The sequence below is a fragment of the Melozone crissalis genome, unplaced genomic scaffold, assembly GCF_028551555.1.
Source record: "Melozone crissalis strain CALT ecotype California unplaced genomic scaffold, PUWL_Pcris_2 ptg000032l_1, whole genome shotgun sequence".
In the NCBI taxonomy this organism is placed as follows: Eukaryota; Metazoa; Chordata; class Aves; order Passeriformes; family Passerellidae; genus Melozone; species Melozone crissalis.
The window spans coordinates 1,942,067-1,961,315 of NW_026535810.1; the positions used below are offsets into that span (position 1 = coordinate 1,942,067).

Consider the following 19,249-nt stretch of genomic DNA (forward strand, 5'->3'; position numbering starts at 1 on the left):
GAATCCCTCGGTACCAAATCCCCCTGGTACCAAATCTCCCGGTACTGAATGGATCCCCCGGTACCAAATCCATCAGTACCGAATCCCCCGCCCCAAACCCGGCCCGTTCCTACACCCAATCCCGGTCCCGGCTCCCCCGCAGCTCGGACGCTGCCCAGGGCGCTCCCAGGTGAGTCTGAGCCCCCTGGGGCTGTCCCACAGGGTTTTGGCTCGTTCTGCACCTCGGGAAGGGTTGGTTTTGGGTGGGTGGGTGTCAGAGGTCACTCAGGGCACTGTCTGTGGCTGGGGTAGGGCTGGGGCAGCCACACAGGCTGCTCTGTCCCCTGGAGACCCCTGTTCCGTGGGCACAGGGTAAAGTGGGTTCTGCCTTTGAGGCAATGTCCCCCCTCAAAGCCTCCTGCACCCACCCAGCTCTTGCCATGAGTGATGCAGCCACCCTGCCCCTTCAGTCTAGCATGTGTGTTTTAATGGGGAGTCATCAAGTTCATAAATCAGAGTGTCCTGGACCCACAGAAATGATGGTTCCCCTGGCAGGGTTGTGGAGGAGAAGGCAGCAGCATGGGGAGCAAGGTTTTGGTGGCTTTCAATCCCAGCATCTCATCCTTTCTGCATGGGTGCAGCAAAGGTCCTTCAGCAGCCATGGGCTCCAGCTTGGGACGTGCTGCTGGGGCTCAGACCAGGAAGGAAAACAGGAATGAGCCATGGCTCTCTGTCCAAGGGTTGAGGAAGCCTCCCCTTTTCATGTAGCACCTTGAAAGCACCCTGTGAATGGTCCTCTTCTGAACAGAGCCTGTGCTACAAGGACAGGCTGTAGGTGCCAGAGCAATACTCCACATAGTCAAAGGCCTCGATGGGGAACGTCACAGCCCCCCACTTCTTGTACCTCCTCTTCTCTGCTGGCGTCTCCACCACAAAGTTTTTGATGCAGAGGACAGGCAGCTTCACCTGGCGGTACAGCATCTCCATGCCCCAGTCCTGTGTGGGCAGGGAGGGGACAGTCACCCGAGGCACACACAGCATCCCCAGGCTGCAGGGCCACAGCGAGGGGACAGTCACCTCTGTGTCCCACAGCCCACACATGGCACAGCTCACAAGGCACAGCCCCTCCTGTCCCTCCAGCTCTGCCTGGGCTGCAGACACTGGGGAATTGTGGTGCTCACCTGGCTGCAGTCTTTGCAGGAAATGCGGCAGCCGGGCTCCCAGTCCTTGAAAGCTCTCTGGAACTGTATTTTCCCAGAGGAAACTCTGTAATACGACCTGGAAGGAAGGGGCCACCAGGGTTGGGGTGAAACACCACACACCCGGCCGGCCAAAAGTGTCTGTGGGGTGAAACACCACACACCCGGCCGGCCAAAAGTGTCTGTGGGGTGAAACCACACACCCAGCCGGCCAAAAGTGTATCTGGGGTGAAACACCACACACCCAGCCAGCCAAAAGTGTCTGTGGGGTGAAACACCACAGTGCCGCTGTTTGGTTCAGCAGCAAGGCCAGATAAGTTCAGGCACGTCCCGATGGCTATATTGGTATTATTCCAATAACTCCCCTTACCCCTGTGCCTGCCCACGAGCCCCCTACCCGAATTTGGGGTTGACATTGACGTGGTGCATGCCCTCCACGGTGCGGATGTCGCTGCCCCGGCACACGGCCCTGCTGCAGTTGACGCAGTACAGGCAAACAGCAGACGCCTGGTGCAGCTGCCTCCGCTCGCTGATCCTGGCCTCCTTCAGCAGCCAGCTGGCCACAGCCACCCTCTGCAGCTCCTGGATCTGGGGGGGACACAGGGGTATCACCAGCCGGGGGTTTTTTGTTTTGCTTTGAGCTGTTTTATTTTCCAGCATCAGTCTCATTACATTGTTATAATAATGGGAAGATGCCATCAGCTCACATCCCAGGCAGCAGACAAAGAACTTAATGCTACAATTCACTTCATAAGTTTTTTGACCAATCACACAAAGCAAAAGCACATTGATAGTAGTTCCATCCAATTACTATAAGCACACGTCCCTTTGGTTAAAACAATGCTTGCTTATTTTGAATACAATACTTGTAAGCTTTACACAGAGCTCCAATATTAAGCTTCAAACTTCCTAATATCTTGCTAGATAAACTTTTCTGTAGCTTAGAGAGTTATTCTAGACAAGGGTTAATACACAGACCATAGTTCTATTTGTCTTTGCTTTTCTACTTTCTAAATAACTTTTCTGCTGACCTAGCTCATGGCTGCTGCTTAGCTCTAATCACAGTTCTGCTGCCTCTGAAGCCTGCCTTTTGCAGCTTTCCCAAAACCCTCTGATTTTGTGGATTCCCACAGTGGGGGGACAGGGGTCAGCACAGGACAGATGGCAGAATCCATGGATACCCAGGGAGGCATCATCAGCACAGAGCAGGAGGGCAGGGCAGGATGGGCACACACTGGCCCAGGCCCCTCACACAACCCCATCCCAGGATCTGGGGATCTGGATCTCTGTTTCCCTGAGACAGAGCAGGCAGCAAGGGCTGCCTGGCCCTGCCAGACCCACAGCAGCACCCAGCACTCACCTTTTGGAAGTACTCCTGCTCAGGCATGGCTTGCACTGCCTGGATCGCCCTCTTCATGAGCTCCACCAGGTCCTCGTTGAGCAGCTCTCGGGTCACCTCTCTGGTGTTGGCTTTGGCAAGGACAGAGTAGACGCTGTTCTCAGCACGGGCACGGCCCCGGGCCTGCAGGGCAAGGTCCAAACGTTGCAGTCAATACATAAAGGACACAGCCAACCCTTCTGTGCTACCCTGTGAGGATGGAGCCACCTCCACCCTCCCCTGCGCCTTGCCAAGGAGATGGGCTCATCCCCAAGGAGCTGCCTGCAGGGAATGCAAGCGCCCCCACGTCCCACCCCTGCAGCTTTGGGGGATCCTGGCAGGGCCAGAGGGAGCCTGGGCAGCACCTGCATCATGGCAATCTCGTTGGTCATCAGCCCATAGCGGACCACGATGTTGCACTCGGGGATGTCCAGGCCCTCCTCGGCCACGCTGGTGGAGAAGAGCAGGTTGAGGGCTCCCTGACGGAACTGCTTGATCACATCCTGCTGCTCATTCTGGGGAGACAAGGGGGTGATGCCTCCGCAGCTGTGTAGGGCTCTGAGACCACCAAAATGTGCAAATTTGGGTCGGTACAGCTCCTGCCCACCCTCCCTGCACTCACCTGTGTCATGTGCCTGGTCTGGTTGCTGTAGCCAGCGCCGGTGAGGACGGCGGCCCTGATGTGCTGCCCACGGAGCGTGGCCGTGCTCTGCAGCCAGCTCAGCAGGCTGTGGGCACTCTGCCTTGTCCTGGTGAACACAATGCCACGAGAAGTGCCCAGGGGCTGGAAGTGCTCACGCAGGATCCCCTCCAGCTTGGCCAGCCTGGGGTTCTCATAGCGGTGATCCGCAGCAAGCTCCTGCAGTCTCGCCCTGTTCTCTGCACAGGTGACAGGAGCGTCAGGGACACCCCAAATCCAGCCAGCATCACCCCCCTCCAGACCCCCCTGTTACCTTCAAAGGTGGTGGTGAGGAACTGCTCGGTGGGGTCCTTCTTGTCCCTCTCAGAGCTGTAGAACTGCTGGAGGCACTGGAAGGCGTCCACCATCCTCACGGTGTCGTTGATGAGCAGAGCGTCGTTGTACTTGCGCAAGTGCACAGCACACACCCGCGTCTTGCGACGAAACATCTCTGCAGCTGCCAGGGCAGGGGACGGGGCAGTCACAGCCTGTCTCCATGGCTCTGCCCTGCCACACCCTCCCTGCCACAGCCTCACCTCTCTTCTCCAGCTCCACAATGTGCTGCTCGTAAATCTGCGTGCCAAAGTCCCGTGAGAAATCCGGCCTCTCCATGAACTGCTGGATCTGCACCATCATCTTCTTCAGCTGCTCACCAAAGGGGTCCTGGCAGCAGAGAGGGGCTCAGGACACAGGAATTGTGGCTGCTTGCATGGCCCAGACTGTTGTGGGATCCCCCAGCACCAAAGCTCTGGGTCAACTGATTTTTCACACTGAGCGAAGCAGATGAAGGTGCCTCACCCAGCAGGGTTTGGGGGGTCTCATCTTCCACCCAGTGAGCAGCCCCATGGCTCTGAGCAGCCATGCCTCACCTGTGGTCTCTCCTGGCACAGGTCATACTGCTTCTTGGGTTGGGGGACGTGGCTCTGCAGGTGCTGCAACTCATCCTGCACCGATGTGATCTTCTCAGTGTCCAGGCTGGCACAGATCTGAGAGGGAAAGACCCTGCTTCCACCCTGAGCCCAGAGCTGCCCAGGACAACGCAGCACGTGCTGCTCAACTGCTGAGTTTGGGGATGACTCCTCCAAGCTGCCCAGCACCCACACACCTGGGCATCAACCCCCATGGCAAGGAACACCCTGCTGAACCCCAGGGGAAGCCGTGCTGAGACAGCACAGGGGGCACAGGACACACCTGCAGGATGTGCTCCACGGCCCCCTCAAAGGATGTTGCCCCCCCAGTGCCAGGGGATGCCGTCAGCCCCAGGACCTGTGGCAGGTCCTGCTCCCCGCGGAGCTTGTGCTGGAGGTATCTCAGCATGATCTTGTTGTAGACGGCGTCCTTGTGCGTGTGGTGGCACTCATCTATCACCAGCAGTGAGAAATCTGCTCCGGGCCAGGGAGGGGAGCAAGGTGAGATGGTTGGGGCTCAGCCATGGCTGTGGGGCCAGCAGTATTCGTACCTGGTGCCCACCTGTCAGCTCCACGTGCATGTCCTCCTCCGTGCTCACCAGGGCGTTCTGCAGGATCTGCGCCGTGCAGATGACAACATCGCTCTTCTTCACCAGGTCGGCAAAGAAGGTTTTGTGGCTGGTGTCCCCACTGATGGACGCCACCTTGAAGCTGTCCTGCAGCACGTGGAACTCCTTCTCGGTGTGCTGGTCCACCAGGTGCACCTGCGCCCACAGGACCACACTCAGCACCGGCAGCACCACCAGGGTGGCCGTGGGGGTCCCGGGGCAGGGCAGCACCTTGTTGACAAGCACGGCCACCTTGGCGTCCCTCCGGCTCTCCAGGTGCTGCCGGCAGACGTGCACGGCCACGCGGGTTTTGCCGGCCCCGGTGGGCAGCCACACGATGCTGTTGCGGCCGCTCAGGGCCGGGGCCGCCGCCTCCCGCTGGTACCCCCGGAGCTCCATTCCCTGGAGCTCCATTCCCCGCAGCTCCGTGTCCCGCAGCTCCACTCTCCGCAGCTCCGTGTCCCGGAGCTCCATTCCGTGGAGCTCCATTCCCCGCAGCTCCGCGTTCTGGAGCCGCCGCAGCCGCCGGGAAACGAAACTGGAGGCGGTGCCGAGAGCGGCGGGCGGGGCACGGGGGAGGAACAGCAAGGGGGGGCCACGCTGGCCGAGCTGGGGAAAACTGAGCCGAGCCGAGCTGAGCCGAGCTGAGCCGAGCCAATCCGACTGGCTCGGGGATCCCCCGGGAGCCCCAGCTCCCAACTGGAAGCGAAACCAAAAGCGAGTGGAGCTCCCACAGAACCTCCCCGCACCCAGATCACCCCTGTGTCCCCACCTACACCCTAACCAAGCTCTGAACCCCAATTCTGCCCAGTGCACCCCAAGCCGTCCATGGGGATCTTCACATTCTCCCCATCCCGAGCTGTTCCTCTTCCCCTCCCCAACACCCTCCAGAACATCCCAGGTTGACCCCCCTGCCCACCACGCCGGGGTGAGCCCCAAGGATGGATCATGGGCTGCACAAGGACATTTATTAAAAAAAACAAACAAACAAACAAACAAACAAACAAACAAACAAACCAACGAAAACACCAGTCAAGTGAAATGGGGGAGTGGAGGGCAGGGAAAGGGGCGGGGAGCAGGGAGGGGACAAGCAGAGGTGGCTGCCAGCCAGAGCAGGGCAGGGAGCAGAGGCCAGCACAGCACCGGGCAGCCACCCTCCCTGTGCCCCTGGCACTCAGAGGGGCACGACTGGGGCTGGCAGCCCCCCCTGCCCAGCTGGCAGCACAGGCAGGGAAGGCAGACCTGCCCCGGGAGGGGAGGGAAGGGCTGACAGAGGCAGCAGGAGCTGGGTGAGCAGGGCAGAGCCCCCTGCCCAGCAGGACCCCGGCCCGGGAGCAGCACCGCGGACAGAGCAGGGCTGAGCCCGCCTACATTCAGTGTGAGCGGCAGGGGCTGCCTGCGCGTGGACGGAGCAGAAACCAAAGCACTTGTGCGCCCCTGCCCTGTCACAGGGAGTCAGGGCAGAAGGCACGATCCCAGGTAAGGGGGATGCACAGGGCTCAGGGGGCTCCCCCTCCCCAGGCAGAGGCGGGAGCTCAGTGCTGTCCCTGCCCTGGGCAGATCCTGATGGGGCAGCTCCAGCCTCACCCCCATTCCCTAGGAGAGGCAGCCAGAGCACCTCAGGGATAAAAGCACCAGCCCCCCAAGCCCCTGTGGCTCCCCAAGAAGGAAAGCCCAGCTCCCCAGGCTGCTCAGCAGCACCAATCCCTCCAGCAGCTCCTACCAACACAAACAGTGGGGCTGGATCCCACAGGAGCCCTGTCCCTCCCACTGGGAGGCCACAGCAGATCCAGGCCAGCCCGTTCTACTTATCGATGAGCCCTCCCTCCTTGAGCTTGAAGTAGAAGAACTTCTCGAGGGTGTTGGCACACTTGCAGTAGTCGCTGTCGGGCGGGTTGTACTCGCGGCAGTTGGTGATGATGCGCTGCAGGTCAGCGATGAAGAGCTTCTTGGTCACGTAGTAGCGGTTCTTCAGCCTCTCCGTCATGGTCTTCAGGTCTGCAGGTGGCACAGGTCAGGATCCCTCCCCAGGCTCCTGCATATCCCCCAGTCACTGCGCTGGGCATCAGCCATGGGTCCCAACTCATCCCTCTCTCATTCGGGACTATCCCGAGGCTCCCACTGCCCCAAACGTGAGTCCCCAGCACAGACCCCACAATTAATGTGGAGTTCTCAGCCCCCTCTACTAATTAATGTGGGGTTCTCAGCCCTCTCTGCTGATTAATGTGGGGTTCCCAGCCCCTTCTGTTGATTCATGTGGGGTTCTCAGCCCCCTCTGCTGATTCATGTGGGGTTCTCAGCTCCCTCTGCTCATTATTATGGGGTTCTCAGCCCTCTTTGCTGATCAATGTGTGGTTCTCAGCCCTCTCTGCTGATTATTGTGGGGTCCTCAGCCCTCTCTGCTGATTATGGGGTTCTCAGCCCTCTCTGCTGATCAATGTGGGGTTCTCAGCCCCCTGTTCTGCAATCCTGTCCCGGGGTGCTGGACACACCAACCTACCAATGGGGAAGCGGATGATTTCATAGTAGTCTGGTGCCTCTGACTTCTTCACTGGCTCCATGAAGGGCCACGCACTGGGGTGGGTCTGGGGAGAAGAGGGGGCAGTTGGAGCAATGAACACACAACCCTTGGCTGCTCCAGCACCCAGGGGTCCTGCTCTCCCCACACCTGGGTCACCCCAGCTGTCCCCAAGGGCTGCTCATCCCAAGGGAGGCAGCTCTGAGGGTTATCACATGGACAGGCACCCCACAGCGAGGGTCCTTTCCTGCCCACACCTTGATCTGGGCCAGGAGGTTCTTCAGCATGTTGTAGAGCTGGTCTGGGTCCTTCAGCTCCTTCCTGCAGGACAAAGCCAATGCCCATCAGCCTCTCTCCACTCCAGAGCCAGGAAAACACCAAGGCTGAGGCACAGCCTGAGCTGAGCCCCCAGCCCTGCTGCTTCATCAGCAGCACTCACCCCTTCTCCTTCCCCAGTGGTTTCCATCCTGTTTCTCCTGGAATAAAGTGTCAGTGTCACCATGTCTGCTCTGCAGCCATGGGGAGGGAGGACAGAGCCCCCTGCCCGGACTCACGGATGCCAGGGACGCTCTCGATGGGGATCTGCCTCACGCCCTCCTTGAAGCAGGTCAGGCCTGGGTACACCTTGCGGATCTGAGCCTGTTTCCTCTCAATCAGCTTCTTGATGATCTGCAGGGAATGGGGATGGAAGGGAGCAGAAGAATGGGGGCTTCAGGATGCTCCAAGAACCCCACAAACCCACCATGCAAGGCCAGAGATAACCCCAGCCAGTGTCAATGCCACCAGTGTCCCCTCAATGCTCTGCAAGTCTGCTCTCAGAGCCAGGACAGCCCCACACCTCTCCTCTGCCTTCAGGGGGTGGTTGGCAGTCACCTACCCTTGTGCCCGCCCCTGGGCCATACCTCCTTCTGCTTTTTGATGATGTGTGACAGCTCGGTGTAGGGAATGCGGGGGTTCAGCTCACACTCCATCAGGGTGGCCCCCTCGTAGTCCTTGATGTACCCCAGGTAGCGGCTCTTGGGGACCTTGATGTCCTTGGAGAAGCCCTAGGAGAGAGGGGTAGGTGGGAAGGGGTAGGTGGGAGGGGGTAGGTGTGCAGCAGAGCTGGGAGCAGCTCTCAGGGAAAGGAGCCCACCTGCTTTTTGAAGTAGCCAATGGCGTACTCGTCTGCATAGGTGAGGAAGTAAAGGATGTTGTGCTTGATGTGGTACTCCTTCAGGTGGTTCATCAGGTGTGTCCCATAGCCCTTGGGGAAATACCATGAGACAGAGACGCCCCCAGGTGGGATAAACAACCCCCTCCCACCCATGGAAATGGCAGCTGCAGATGACCCAGAGCAACAGCTTGGGGCTGGCCAGTGCTGAGCAGGTTTGGCTGCCCAAGGGGGCTGAGAGACCATCCTGCCCACGCCAGGCTTTGGGAGGGCACACCTGTGTGCCCACCTCCCTTCTCTCACCTTCACTTGCTCATTGGAGGTGACAGCACAGAAGACAATCTCCGTGAAGCCTTGGGTAGGGAACATACGGAAGCAGATGCCCCCAATCACTCGTCCATCCTTGATCAGCGCCAGGGTCTTGTGCTTCCTGCGGGCAGCACGGCCGAGGGTGAGGGGAGCCCCCCAGAGCGGCCCCCAGGCACCCCCCAGGCACGCACGGGTCAAAGACGAGGCGGGTGATGTACTCCTTGGGCATGCGGGGCAGCTGGTGGGAGAAGACGTTCTGCAGCCCCACCAGCCACATCAGGATCTTCTTGTTGGATTTCTGGGACAGGGAGTTGCCGATGACGTGGAACTCGATGATGCCGCGCCGCTCCTCCAGCCGCGCCGTCTCGTCCCGCGCCGCGTTGGCCGACAGCAGGCTGGTCTGGGGGCACAGAGGGGGGGTCACTGGCACTGCACGCCCTCTTTGGGGGAGCCCACCTGTAGGAGCGTCGGGGGTAGGACGGTCGGGATGGACAGAGGTGAGAGATCTCTGAAGCCACGTCATGGAATTTGGGGTTTATTGCAAAGGGCCAAGTGCAGGGCCCTGCTGGGAGCTGCCAGCCACAGCTCAGAGCAGGCTGAGAGAAAAGAGGGGGAGAGAGGATGAGAGGGTGAGAGAGTAAAAGGGCAAGAGAGTAAAAGGGGTAAGAGAGTAAAAGGGGCAAGAGAGTAAAAGGCAAGAGCCTAAAAGGGTAAGAGCGCGAAGTTCCCGTTCCAATACAATAAATCTTCTTCTGTGTTGAATATTCTAATTCTCACTAACCGATCTAGTACAAGATACAAATCCTATAGCATTTACATACAGCCTATAAGAATCATTACATCACCATACTGTGTTACATTTTAAACACTAAAAACTCCTCTTTGGGCCCCTTCTGCCAAGCTGTAGGGTCTGCTCTGACCCTTGGGCCTGTCTGCAAGCACAGGGTGTTGTTTCACCTTCAGCTGGCCACACCGTTGTTTTCCAGATGTTCAGTAACTAAAGTATCTCAAAGCTTGCTTTCACTTCAATCTCGCTTATAGTTTCCATATTCTCAAAATCTTTTGCCAGGCAATCATATTTACAAGGCTTTCCTGTTTCATCTTCCCCAACACTCACCCCACCCTGGCACCCTGGGGAAGCAGCTCTGTACTAATTCAGCCTCCTGAATTAGGTGGGTGCAGGTTTACCCCTGGGCAGGCTGCAGGGCCGGATGGCTCAGTCCTTTATGGGGACTGACTACCCAATAACCCAAGCAGCTCTCAGCAACCTCAGCAAGCTTAAGGAATATCCGCTCTTTTAGTGATTATTAGCTCTTTTAGTGATTCTCAGCTCTTAGTGTGCAAGGTGCCACAGGCAGGCAGGCTCAGGGCAAGAGAGGAGAAGGCTATTCTGGCATTCCACAGCAATGATTTTATTGGGCAGTCTGTGAAGGAGGGTTCCAGCAACAGCTCTTCTCCAGAACCAGGCTAAAACAGCCCATTTTATAGGGTATAGGAGGATCAGAAATTGTCCAATAGCAGGGGTTAAGGAGAAGTGACCTATGGGGTTACACAGAGATAAGCAGGGGTCTGAAAGGTGGAAGAAAAGGCTTCCAGCCATTCACCATGACTTGGCATTTCCTATCTTTAGGCCTCTGCCCTGTGCCTGCTGCACTGTAGGCCATGGAGGCACCCCAACATCCCCAGGCCTCACCTCAGGGCCCAGCATGGCAGCAGGGTCCGTGATGGTCAGCATGACCTCGTTCACCAGCTCCATGGGGATGTCTCCCATGACACGGATCCGCTTGGCATCCTCCAGGGTCAGGCTCTCAGGGAGCTTCCTCTTCTCTCCTGGCACAGGAGCAGAGCGGCACATCCAGTGCTGGCAGGCACCATGGACAGTTCCAGCTTTCAGGAGTGGGCTCAGGTGACCTTACCTGGCAGGGGCTCTGGGGTGGTGGTGTCCAGGCTGGTGGCTGAGCTGCTGCTGCTGAGCTTCTTGCTGAAGAGAGGAGTGGTGGGCACGGCAACGGTGCTGACTGCAGCTGCAAAAAACCCATGGTGCCCACGACTGAAAATGCCTTGTGAAAATGCTCAGCCACACCTCAACCCTTTATCCCTCAGCCTCCAAACAGAGGGAGGGGAAATCCTGAATTATCCTGAAATACCTGGGCGAGACACCAGCTGGGCACCCTCTGCAGCTGGCACAGTGAAATCAGCCTCCCAGATGGGAGAGTTCTCACCGTAGATCTCCTCCTCCAGCATGGAGAGGAACCTGGCAGGGAGCGGCACATCAGCATGCGAGCATGCCAAAGGAGGAGTGCCCTCCAGCAGCCATCCCCACACTGGGCACCTACTTGGGGAAGTGGGTGAGGATCAGGGTCCGTTTCTCTGGCACCAGCTTGTCCTTCTCCACACGGAATTTCTCCAGCAGCTGCCGGCGCGTCACGGTGAAGATGGACTTGAGGAGGCTGCGCCCAAACACGTGCGTGGTCTCGTAGCGGGGCAGGCTGTCACAGCTCTGGGGCACATGGCAGTAGCACAGCCACCTGTGGGACACCAAGGGGCTCTAGAGACAGGGCTGGAACCACATCAGAACCCAGGAAATTCCTCTGGCTGCCCTGGAGGACTCGAGCTCCTGCCCAGGGGGCTCAGAGACCTTGGCACAGAGTCAAAACCACCTGTACTTTTGATTTGAACCCATGGAAACAATTACCAACCTTATATGACGATTTACAAGCCACAAAAGGTTAAGTAGAATGATAGTGAATTTATCACAGGGTGAAAAAATAATTTTTTGGGGTTTTTAGAATGGGGGTTCAGGAGGAATCTGGGCATGTCCAGCCTTTCTCCTTCTTCTTCTTGGCCTCCATCTTCTGCTGTGATGTTGGCACTTTTAGATTGGTTTAGAGTAGAAGCTCACTGTCTAATATAGGTGATAGGTATTGGGAAGTAATTGTAAATATTGTATACATAGTTTTTAGTATAAAAAGATAAAAGACAGGTGGTGTGCCTCTGATTGTCTTGTTGAGCAGACCTCAGCAGGCCAGGAGAAAGAATTTTATAGATAAGAAACAACAAACAACCTTGAGACAGAGAAATGAAGAGTTCTGACTCCTTCTTCAACTGCTGGGCTGGGAAAAGAGACTTTCTAACACATCTGGGGATCACTCTGAGCAGCAGGAGAGAACCAGAGACCCCAGAGCAACCATACCTCTGCTGGGACAATATTGCTGGGAGCAGACTGGATGAAGGCACTGCTGACACTCAGAAGCACTGGCCCCACTGAGTGCCTGCTCTCCTGGTGGACTGACAGTCTGGGAGACCCCAGGATACCTGGCTCAGGGGCCCCCTGCCCTCCTCACCTGGTGTAGTTGACCTTGTAGGTGGCCACATCATCGTTCTGGGAGCGCTGACGGAACTGGGACGGTGTCTCCAGCTTCCAGTAGTTGAGGCACAGCAGGAACATCTTGGAGAGCTCATACATGGTCTGGCGCTCCTTGGGTGGCAAGTGGCTGAATTTGTACTGCACAAAATTCAGGACTCCCTGGGGAGAGAGGATGGCACAGTGGGAGGGTGCCAGGGGCTGAATTTGCACTGCACAAAATTCAGAACTCCCTGGGGACAGGATGGCACAGTGGGAGGGTGCCAGGAGCTGCTCTGGGCACTTCCATGCTGCCTCCCAGACAGTGTGGGGACCGTGCAAGAGCAGCAGAACACAGGACAAGCCATCAGGGCAGTGCACCAGCCTCACCTGCTCAATGTTGGGTTTCTCAAAGGGAGGGCTCCCCAGGGACCCCTCGACCACAGGCTGGCTCATCTGCAGGATGCACTTCCTCAGCAGCTGCAAAGACACCAACAGACATGGTCAGAAGAGTCCCAGGAACTGCATATTCCAGGAATGGTGGAGGTGGCTGAATGCTGCCATGGGGCTGCTCCAGTTTCTACAGCCAGGAAGGCACTGGTGCTGCCCTTGGAGCACACCCATTCATCCCATAGAACTGCCCCCCTAGGGAATTCCAGGCCAGGAGAGCAGTGACTCCAGAAGAGGGTCAGCATTCCAGCTCTCTGGGCTGTGGGATAGCTCACAGCTTCAGCACCAGCTCCAGCAGAGCACAAACAGCAGGACAGCAACCCCCACAATGACCAGAAACTCTGCACAAGTCCCCCCATGAGTGGGGCAGTGAGACCTGCCCAGCCCCAGACTCACCTTGAACAGGTAGAAATACACCTGCTTGGTGTCTGTGTCCTCCTCCTTGTGCACTGACATGAACAGGTTCTCCACATCCACCACCATGCCCAGCAGACGGTTGATCTCCTCCTCTGAGACGTTCTCCAGGTGGGACACGTGGTCAGCTGTGCCAGGGAGAAAGAAAAGGGATCATCACCACAAAGAGAAAGCAAAGGGATCATCACCACAAAGAGAAAGCCAAGGGATCATCACCACAAAGAGAAAGCCAAGGAATCAACACCACAAAGAGAAAGCCAAGAGATCAGCACCACAAAGAGAAAGCCAAGGGATCAGCACCACAAAGAGAAAGCCAAGAGATCATCACCACAAAGAGAAAGCCAAGGATCATCACTACAAAGAGAAAGCCAAAGGATTAACACCACAAAGAGAAAGCCAAGGATCAACACCACAAAGAGAAAGCCAAGGATCAGCACCACAGTGGCATTGAGGGATCAGCACCACAGTACAGGAATGTGTTTCTTGTTGATGGAGAGACAAAACTATCTTTTGTCTTCTTAAAAAGGAAATAAGCTTAGAAGTTCTTCTCTTCAATCAAGTGAAAAGACACCTTATAGGACTTAGGGGACTTCACCTCAAATTTGAGGATAGCTAATTGGACAGGAGCCATAAAGTTTTGCTTGGGGAATTTACTAGAAAAAGAAGAGAACAAAGAAACTAATTGCTTTTGTGAAGTGTTTTACTAAGGGCAGGAGAGCCTTTTGCACTTAGTTTTTGTCTATAAAGAGTTTATTATTTTGCCTTTTATTAAAACCTTTCTGTTTCCAACACTGCAACAGAAGCCATTCTGCTGATTTTATGACTTCTAAGGTAGCTGAGCTATCTTGGGTGTGAAACAGACCTCCAAAAGCTTATGAGATCTGGCTCAAAGAAGCTCCTATTTCACCACAGTGAGAACAAGGGATCAGCACCACAGTGAGAACAAGGGACCAATCCCACAGGAGTTACCCAGAGCATGGCCACAGCTCCGGCAGGGTTCACTCAGGTTGGTCACTGGCTGCTGCAGGTCCATTCGGGGGGCTGTGGGGGGGTTGGGGTTCTTCCAGCCATTGCACTTGCAGGCATCGTTGGCCTGGGAAGAAGGACAGCAGTGGTTGTTGCAGTGAGTGCCACCTTCTGTGGCCAAAGATTTCCCTGGCTCCCATCCACCCCTCTTCACCCAGCCCAGCTTTTCTCAGCCCCCACCACCCCAATACTCCCCCAGAACTCTGCAGCCCCTGCTCAGTGACATCCCTGCGCCTCCCTTGGGTAACTCAGCACCCTCATCCTGCACCTGTACCCCACGTACATCCCAATCCCGCATCCTTTGTCCATTTATTCCTTCCATTCCTTCACCCCCCTGCACCCCTAAATTCCCCTCCTACACCTCTCCTGCATCCCCCCTCATGTCAGCATCCTCATCCTCCATCCCTCGCCCATGCACAGCCCTGAACCCCCACTCCCGCATCCCCTGCACCCCCACCATGCCCCTCCCCGCATCCCCCACTCGTGCACAGCCTCGATCCCCCTCTCCTGCCCTCCGTGCCCTCCGTTCCCTCCCGGTGCCGCCGTCCCCACCTTGCAAGCCGAGAACACCCCCAGCTTCTCCAGCTTCTTCCCGCGGGGGAACCCCCGCACCTGCGCCTTGCGCTGGCTCGCCCGCTGCTGCTGGCTCAGCCCGGGCCGTGCCGGGTCGCTGGATCCCGCTCCTCCAGCCGTCCCCCCGCTCGCCCCCGCTGTGGCCGCCGTTGCCGCGGCCGGGCCCGGCGGGGGCCGCCCGGGCTGCGCGGCCTCCGGCTCCGCCATGCCGGGCCCGGCGTGCGCCCCGCGCGCACTGCGCCTGCGCGCCGGGAGCGCAGGGAACGCCGGGAGTTGTAGTTCGCTGTGGCGGCGGCGGGGGAGGCGGGGCCGCTGCTCCCGGGACGGCGCTCCCGGGGCCGGTTCACGTCACCCGGTGCCCCAAACGGGAGCAGAGCTCCCACTCGGCACTGCGGGCGGCGCGAACCGCCCAGAGAGGATCGAGGTCCGGTCATGACGACCCACCGCGACAGCCCCTCACGGGGCGATGCCGAGCTGTCGGTGCCCGGCGGAGCGCTCGCACCCCTCCGGTAACCGGGACCGCTCCGCTGCCTCCCGCAAATATGGAGCATGGCCACGGCCTGTTATCCAAACGCGGTGTGTGACCCGCCCTCCGCTTGCTCGCAGCCGGCTCGGGCGGCTGGCACGGAGCGTGGCCGCGGCTCCCGGCCGGTACCGGCGAACCGGCTCCGCCCGCGGGGCCATTAATGAGAGACCGACCGCGCCCCTCTGACCGCGGGGGGAAGCGGATTAGCGCCGGGCAGGAGCGGGCACCGCCTGGAATGTTCCAGCACTGTCGGGGAGGCAGGCACGGGAATGTTCCAGCAGCATCCCGAGGATTGGAGCCACCGGTCCCAAGGCTGCCCGGGGGGATGCTCAGGACCTGCCGGGGATTCTCGGTGCTGCTCATGGCCCGGAGCCCTTCGCTCATCCTCCTCTGCCAGGGCAGAGGTGCCCGGGCCATGCCCGGTGCCAGCACAGCCCCGTTCCCCTGGCAGAGGTGCCAGGGCCATACCCAGTGCCAGCACAGCCCCGTTCCCCACCCTGGCAGAGGTGCCCGGGCCATACCCAGTGCCAGCACAGCCCCGTTCCTCTGGCAGATGTACCAGGGCCATGCCCGGTGCCAGCACTGCCCCGTTCACCCGACAGAAGTGCCATGGTCATGTCCAGTGTCAGCACAGCCCTGTTCCCCATCGCACTGCGTGGGCACGGGCAGGAGCACTGCAAAGCAAGACCAGAAACGCCGAAACCACACGAATAAAAGTTAGGAATATTTATTACATATCAAAAAAAGCCGCATGTTCCAGGCAGACCCCACGCCCCGGGCCATGGCACGGTCCCGCTCTGCGGCCAGCAGCTCAGTTGTCGCCAGGCTCAGCCTGGTCCCCGTCGCTCCTCTTCACGCCTTGGCCCTCTCGGCTCCCTCCTCAGCGCTGCCAGCTTGCTGTGCCACCGCCGGCCCCATCTGGATGGGCACATTCCTCTCGGGAGCGGCTGGCAGTGCCAGCTTGGGGGCCTCGATGCGGAGCTGCCCATCCTTGGACAGGGAGCAGGTCAGCGCCTCGGCATCCACCTCCTCGGGCACGTCCCACTCCCGCTTCAGCACCTCGTACTTGTACGAGAAGGAGCCCTTCTCGTCCGTGCTCTGCGTCTCCTTCTGCCCCACCAGCACCACCTTCCTGCCCACCACCTTCACCGACAGCTGCTCGGGGGCAAAGTCCTTCACGTCCTGGCACACCGAGAAACCATCCCCGGAGCTGTGGGGCAGCGCTGCGCTGGTGCTGGGGGCGATGCCGAGCCGGCCGGGGCTGCTGCCGCTGCTCAGGTACTGCTCCACGCTGCTCATGAACTCCCGAGCCCGCTCCATCTCCAGCCGCATCTCCCGCTCCAGCTCGGCGAAAAGGGTGCCTGGATGTGGCCACAGGGTGCGGACGGGTCCCAGCCACGGGAACAGCGAGCTGGACATGGGCGGCATAAAGTGCAGGCGGCAAAGCATCTCTGCTGCGAGCGAGGAGCGCTCCTGGCTGTGCTGCTGCTGCTCCGTGCAGTGCTGGGCTGGGGAAGGGGAGCAGCGGGTTTTATTCTCCCCTGCCCAGGGGTGTGTCCCTTCCAGAATGCTCTCTCCCCCCACGCAGCCTCCTGGAGCCATCGCCTATTTTTGAGAGGCTGATTATCCACCAGCCAAAATAGCAGCGCCTGTTTCTGGGCACAGGTCACATGCCACAAATAGGGAGCCGCTGTCACCGCCGTGAGCTCGGGTTTCTGCACAGCCATCGTGATGCAGCGGGGCCCGTGGGGCCATGGCCGGGGGGCTACAGAGCCCTTCCCTGCCGGGGGCTCGGTGGAGGAAGGTTCCACTGTGCCAGGAGCTCATCACTCCTACAGTACAGGAACTGATCCCACCCCTGTACATGTCCCATGGCATCTGCTGCCAGGCATTTCCTTTCACTGTCTGGGACCCCTCTGCCTGTTGGGCACCCCCAACCTGACCCCTAAGCACCCCACCTGGGCATGGGGCCACAGACTGACCCCTAAACACCCCACCTGGGCATAGGGCTGACCCCTGAACACCCCACTGCACACCCCACCTGGGCATGGGGACACGGGCTGACCCCTAAACACCCCGCTGCACACCTGGGGACACAGACTGACCCCCTCAGCACCCCACCTGGGCAGGGGGACACGGGCTGACTTCTGGTCTCACCTGAGGTCTCTACCTGGGCACAGATGGGGGGAAATGGAACACAGGGCAGGGCGGGGGGAGGCACGGAGGAGACGAGCCCAGACTCACTCCGTGCCTGGGAAATGCAAAGGGCACAGATTTTTGGCAAGGGCGGCTCAGGCATCCCGCTCGGAGGCTGAGGTGATGCTGCTAATTATAAGCCAGGAGAGCAAAGCTGTGAGAGTCAGGGCGAAGGTATGCCGGGCACGACGTCAGCCCTGCCTCTCCTCACGGGTGAGTAACAAGAATGAGCTGGAACGGGCTGGAAAGAGCTGAGCTTTTCTCCCGAGGCTGACGTAATGTGCGGGACAATGCCACGCCTCCGGGGAATCGGGTATAAAAACCTGCGGCGGCAGCAGCGGGGCAGAACGCTTCCAGAGCACTGGAAAGGCGACAGAATCAGCAGCAGCAGCAGCAGCAGCAGCAGCAGCAGCCACAGCAGCAGCAGAGATGCTTTGCCGGATGCACCTCGCGCCCTTCGCCTCCAGCTCCCTGGCCAGCCGGCTGGGCACAGTGAGGACCCTCTGGCCACACGCAGAGACCATCTTCACCGAGCTGCAGCAGGAGATGGAGAAAGCTCGCGAGTTCATGAGCAGCTTCGAGCAGCTGCTGAGCAACCACGGAGCCATGGCCATGGAGCACAGCCCGAGCAGCAGCATGAGCCTGAGCCACAGCTCCGGGGACGGCTTCTCGGTGTGCCAGGACGTGAAGAACTTCGCTCCCGAGGAGCTGTCGGTGAAGGTGGTGGGCAGGAAGGTGGTGCTGGTGGGGCAGAAGGAGACTCAGAACGTCGATGAGAAGGGCTCCTTCTCCTACAAGTACGAGGTGCTGAAGCGGGAGTGGGACGTGCCCGAGGAGGTGGATGCCGAGGCGCTGACCTGCTCCCTGTCCAAGGATGGGCAGCTCCTCATCGAGGCCCCCAAGCTGGCACTGCCAGCCGCTCCTGAGAGGAGTGTGCCCATCCAGGTCAGCTCTGCTGCCCCACTGACCGGACCAGCTTCTGAGAACGGAGCCACCAAAGCCCAGGTGTGAGAGGATGGGACCCGATGGCCACGGCAGGACCGGAGCAGACAGGAGCAAGTCTCGGGTTGAAGCCCAGACAAGCTTCATCAGCAATGATGCCATTTTTTTCACTAAACTGGAATGTTTTTGTATCCAATAAAAATACTTTTGCATTGAATCTTCTTTTGTGTTCTCTGGGCGTTGATTAATGGGGAGGCTGCGCCCTGCTCTTGGTGCCAGAGGAATGGGACGCACAGGGAGGGAAGAAGCTCAGGGCAGCACAAAATGGGGTCAGACAGCAGAGCCAGAGGGGTCTGTGAGGGAGGGGAGGGGATCTGGGAGGAAGGGCAATCCCACTCACCTGTACAGGAGCAGCAGGGGTGCCTCACCCCTTCCTCACACTGCTGCCAGCATCATCTCCAGCTCCACAACCCCAGCCAATACCCATCCCTATACAACCACACCGGGCTGGCTGGCTGGGCGTGGTGTGAGACTCTTGTAGGCACACTTTCCCTTTCCCAGCTTGGCAAGGGGCTGCTGGAGTCCACCCTGAGCTCGCAGGAGCAGGGAGGGAGCAGCCCAACCCCGGGTGCGGCGTGTAACCACCACAAACACCCAGCTCAGGCCCGGGCAGGCAGCAGCTGTGTGGGCAGGCTGCAGGTATGCAGGCAGGAACGCCTGTTTGTGCTAAAGCAGCCTGAGATCACACACACCAGGAACACCAGCAGGTCCCCAGCGTCATTACTGAGCCCCTGAGCACCTGCTGCAAGCAGCAACACCCTCCTTGGGGTATCACAGGTGCCTTCACAGAGACTCCGAGCCTAGGAAGAAAGCAGGCACTCAGAGAGGAGCCAGCAGATGGCAACAGCACTGCACACAGTGCCCACTGAATGGTTCTGAGTGGCATGATGGAAGCTCTTCTCCAAACTGGCCCATCTCTGGCTGCCTGGGGACACCAGCAGCATCAGCCCACCCCACAGTGAGCACTGCGTGGTCCCACAGAGATCCT

General features: G+C 58.9%; 4 protein-coding genes across 4 annotated transcripts; 1 reads left to right on the top strand and 3 right to left on the bottom strand.

Annotated features, from left to right (window-relative positions):
* Positions 1–469: 469 nt before the first annotated feature.
* On the bottom strand, positions 470–5,168 carry DHX58 (DExH-box helicase 58). Its single transcript, XM_054281522.1, has 12 exons — positions 4,983–5,168; positions 4,706–4,907; positions 4,427–4,617; positions 4,105–4,221; positions 3,772–3,898; positions 3,510–3,692; positions 3,179–3,435; positions 2,922–3,071; positions 2,539–2,700; positions 1,576–1,766; positions 1,161–1,257; positions 470–975 (listed from the first exon to the last, which is right to left on the bottom strand). Exons 1-12 carry the CDS (start codon positions 5,163–5,165, stop codon positions 796–798), a joined length of 2,040 nt encoding a protein of 679 aa, XP_054137497.1. The 5' UTR covers positions 5,166–5,168; the 3' UTR covers positions 470–795.
* Positions 5,169–5,740: 572 nt separating this feature from the next.
* Positions 5,741–14,744, bottom strand: KAT2A (lysine acetyltransferase 2A). The gene is made up of 18 exons (XM_054281466.1): positions 14,517–14,744; positions 13,908–14,031; positions 12,921–13,066; positions 12,465–12,554; positions 12,076–12,257; positions 11,068–11,259; positions 10,879–10,985; positions 10,648–10,755; positions 10,425–10,561; positions 8,923–9,131; positions 8,726–8,852; positions 8,405–8,515; positions 8,172–8,315; positions 7,824–7,938; positions 7,709–7,745; positions 7,527–7,590; positions 7,252–7,336; positions 5,741–6,749 (listed from the first exon to the last, which is right to left on the bottom strand). Exons 1-18 carry the CDS (start codon positions 14,742–14,744, stop codon positions 6,556–6,558), a joined length of 2,400 nt encoding a protein of 799 aa, XP_054137441.1. The 3' UTR covers positions 5,741–6,555.
* A 1,093-nt stretch (positions 14,745–15,837) lies between these two features.
* LOC128940265 (heat shock protein 30C-like) lies at positions 15,838–16,574 on the bottom strand. Its single transcript, XM_054281608.1, has one exon. It carries the CDS (start codon positions 16,510–16,512, stop codon positions 15,916–15,918), a length of 597 nt encoding a protein of 198 aa, XP_054137583.1. The 5' UTR covers positions 16,513–16,574; the 3' UTR covers positions 15,838–15,915.
* A 1,070-nt stretch (positions 16,575–17,644) lies between these two features.
* LOC128940261 (heat shock protein 30C-like) lies at positions 17,645–18,376 on the top strand. Its single transcript, XM_054281605.1, has one exon. The coding sequence runs from the start codon at positions 17,689–17,691 to the stop codon at positions 18,268–18,270; it is 582 nt and encodes a 193-aa protein (XP_054137580.1). The 5' UTR covers positions 17,645–17,688; the 3' UTR covers positions 18,271–18,376.
* Positions 18,377–19,249: the final 873 nt, after the last annotated feature.

Bases quoted from the DNA above. Each gene is read 5' to 3' on its own strand.
- DHX58 (XM_054281522.1), bottom strand. From the start codon at position 5,165: ATGGAGCTCCAGGGAATGGAGCTCCGGGGGTACCAGCGGGAGGCGGCG. The intron at 3,899-4,104 runs GTGAGGCATGGC...CTCTGCTGCCAG, and splicing joins TGTGCCAGGAGAGACCACAG to GACCCCTTTGGTGAGCAGCT. The intron at 1,258-1,575 runs GTAGGGGGCTCG...CCTTCCTTCCAG, and splicing joins AATGTCAACCCCAAATTCGG to GTCGTATTACAGAGTTTCCT.
- LOC128940265 (XM_054281608.1), bottom strand. From the start codon at position 16,512: ATGCTTTGCCGCCTGCACTTTATGCCGCCCATGTCCAGCTCGCTGTTC.
- KAT2A (XM_054281466.1), bottom strand. From the start codon at position 14,744: ATGGCGGAGCCGGAGGCCGCGCAGCCCGGGCGGCCCCCGCCGGGCCCG. The intron at 10,986-11,067 runs GTAGGTGCCCAG...GCTCCCTGCCAG, and splicing joins ATCCTCACCCACTTCCCCAA to GTTCCTCTCCATGCTGGAGG. The intron at 7,939-8,171 runs GTATGGCCCAGG...CATTCCCTGCAG, and splicing joins TCATCAAAAAGCAGAAGGAG to ATCATCAAGAAGCTGATTGA.
- LOC128940261 (XM_054281605.1), top strand. From the start codon at position 17,689: ATGCTTTGCCGGATGCACCTCGCGCCCTTCGCCTCCAGCTCCCTGGCC.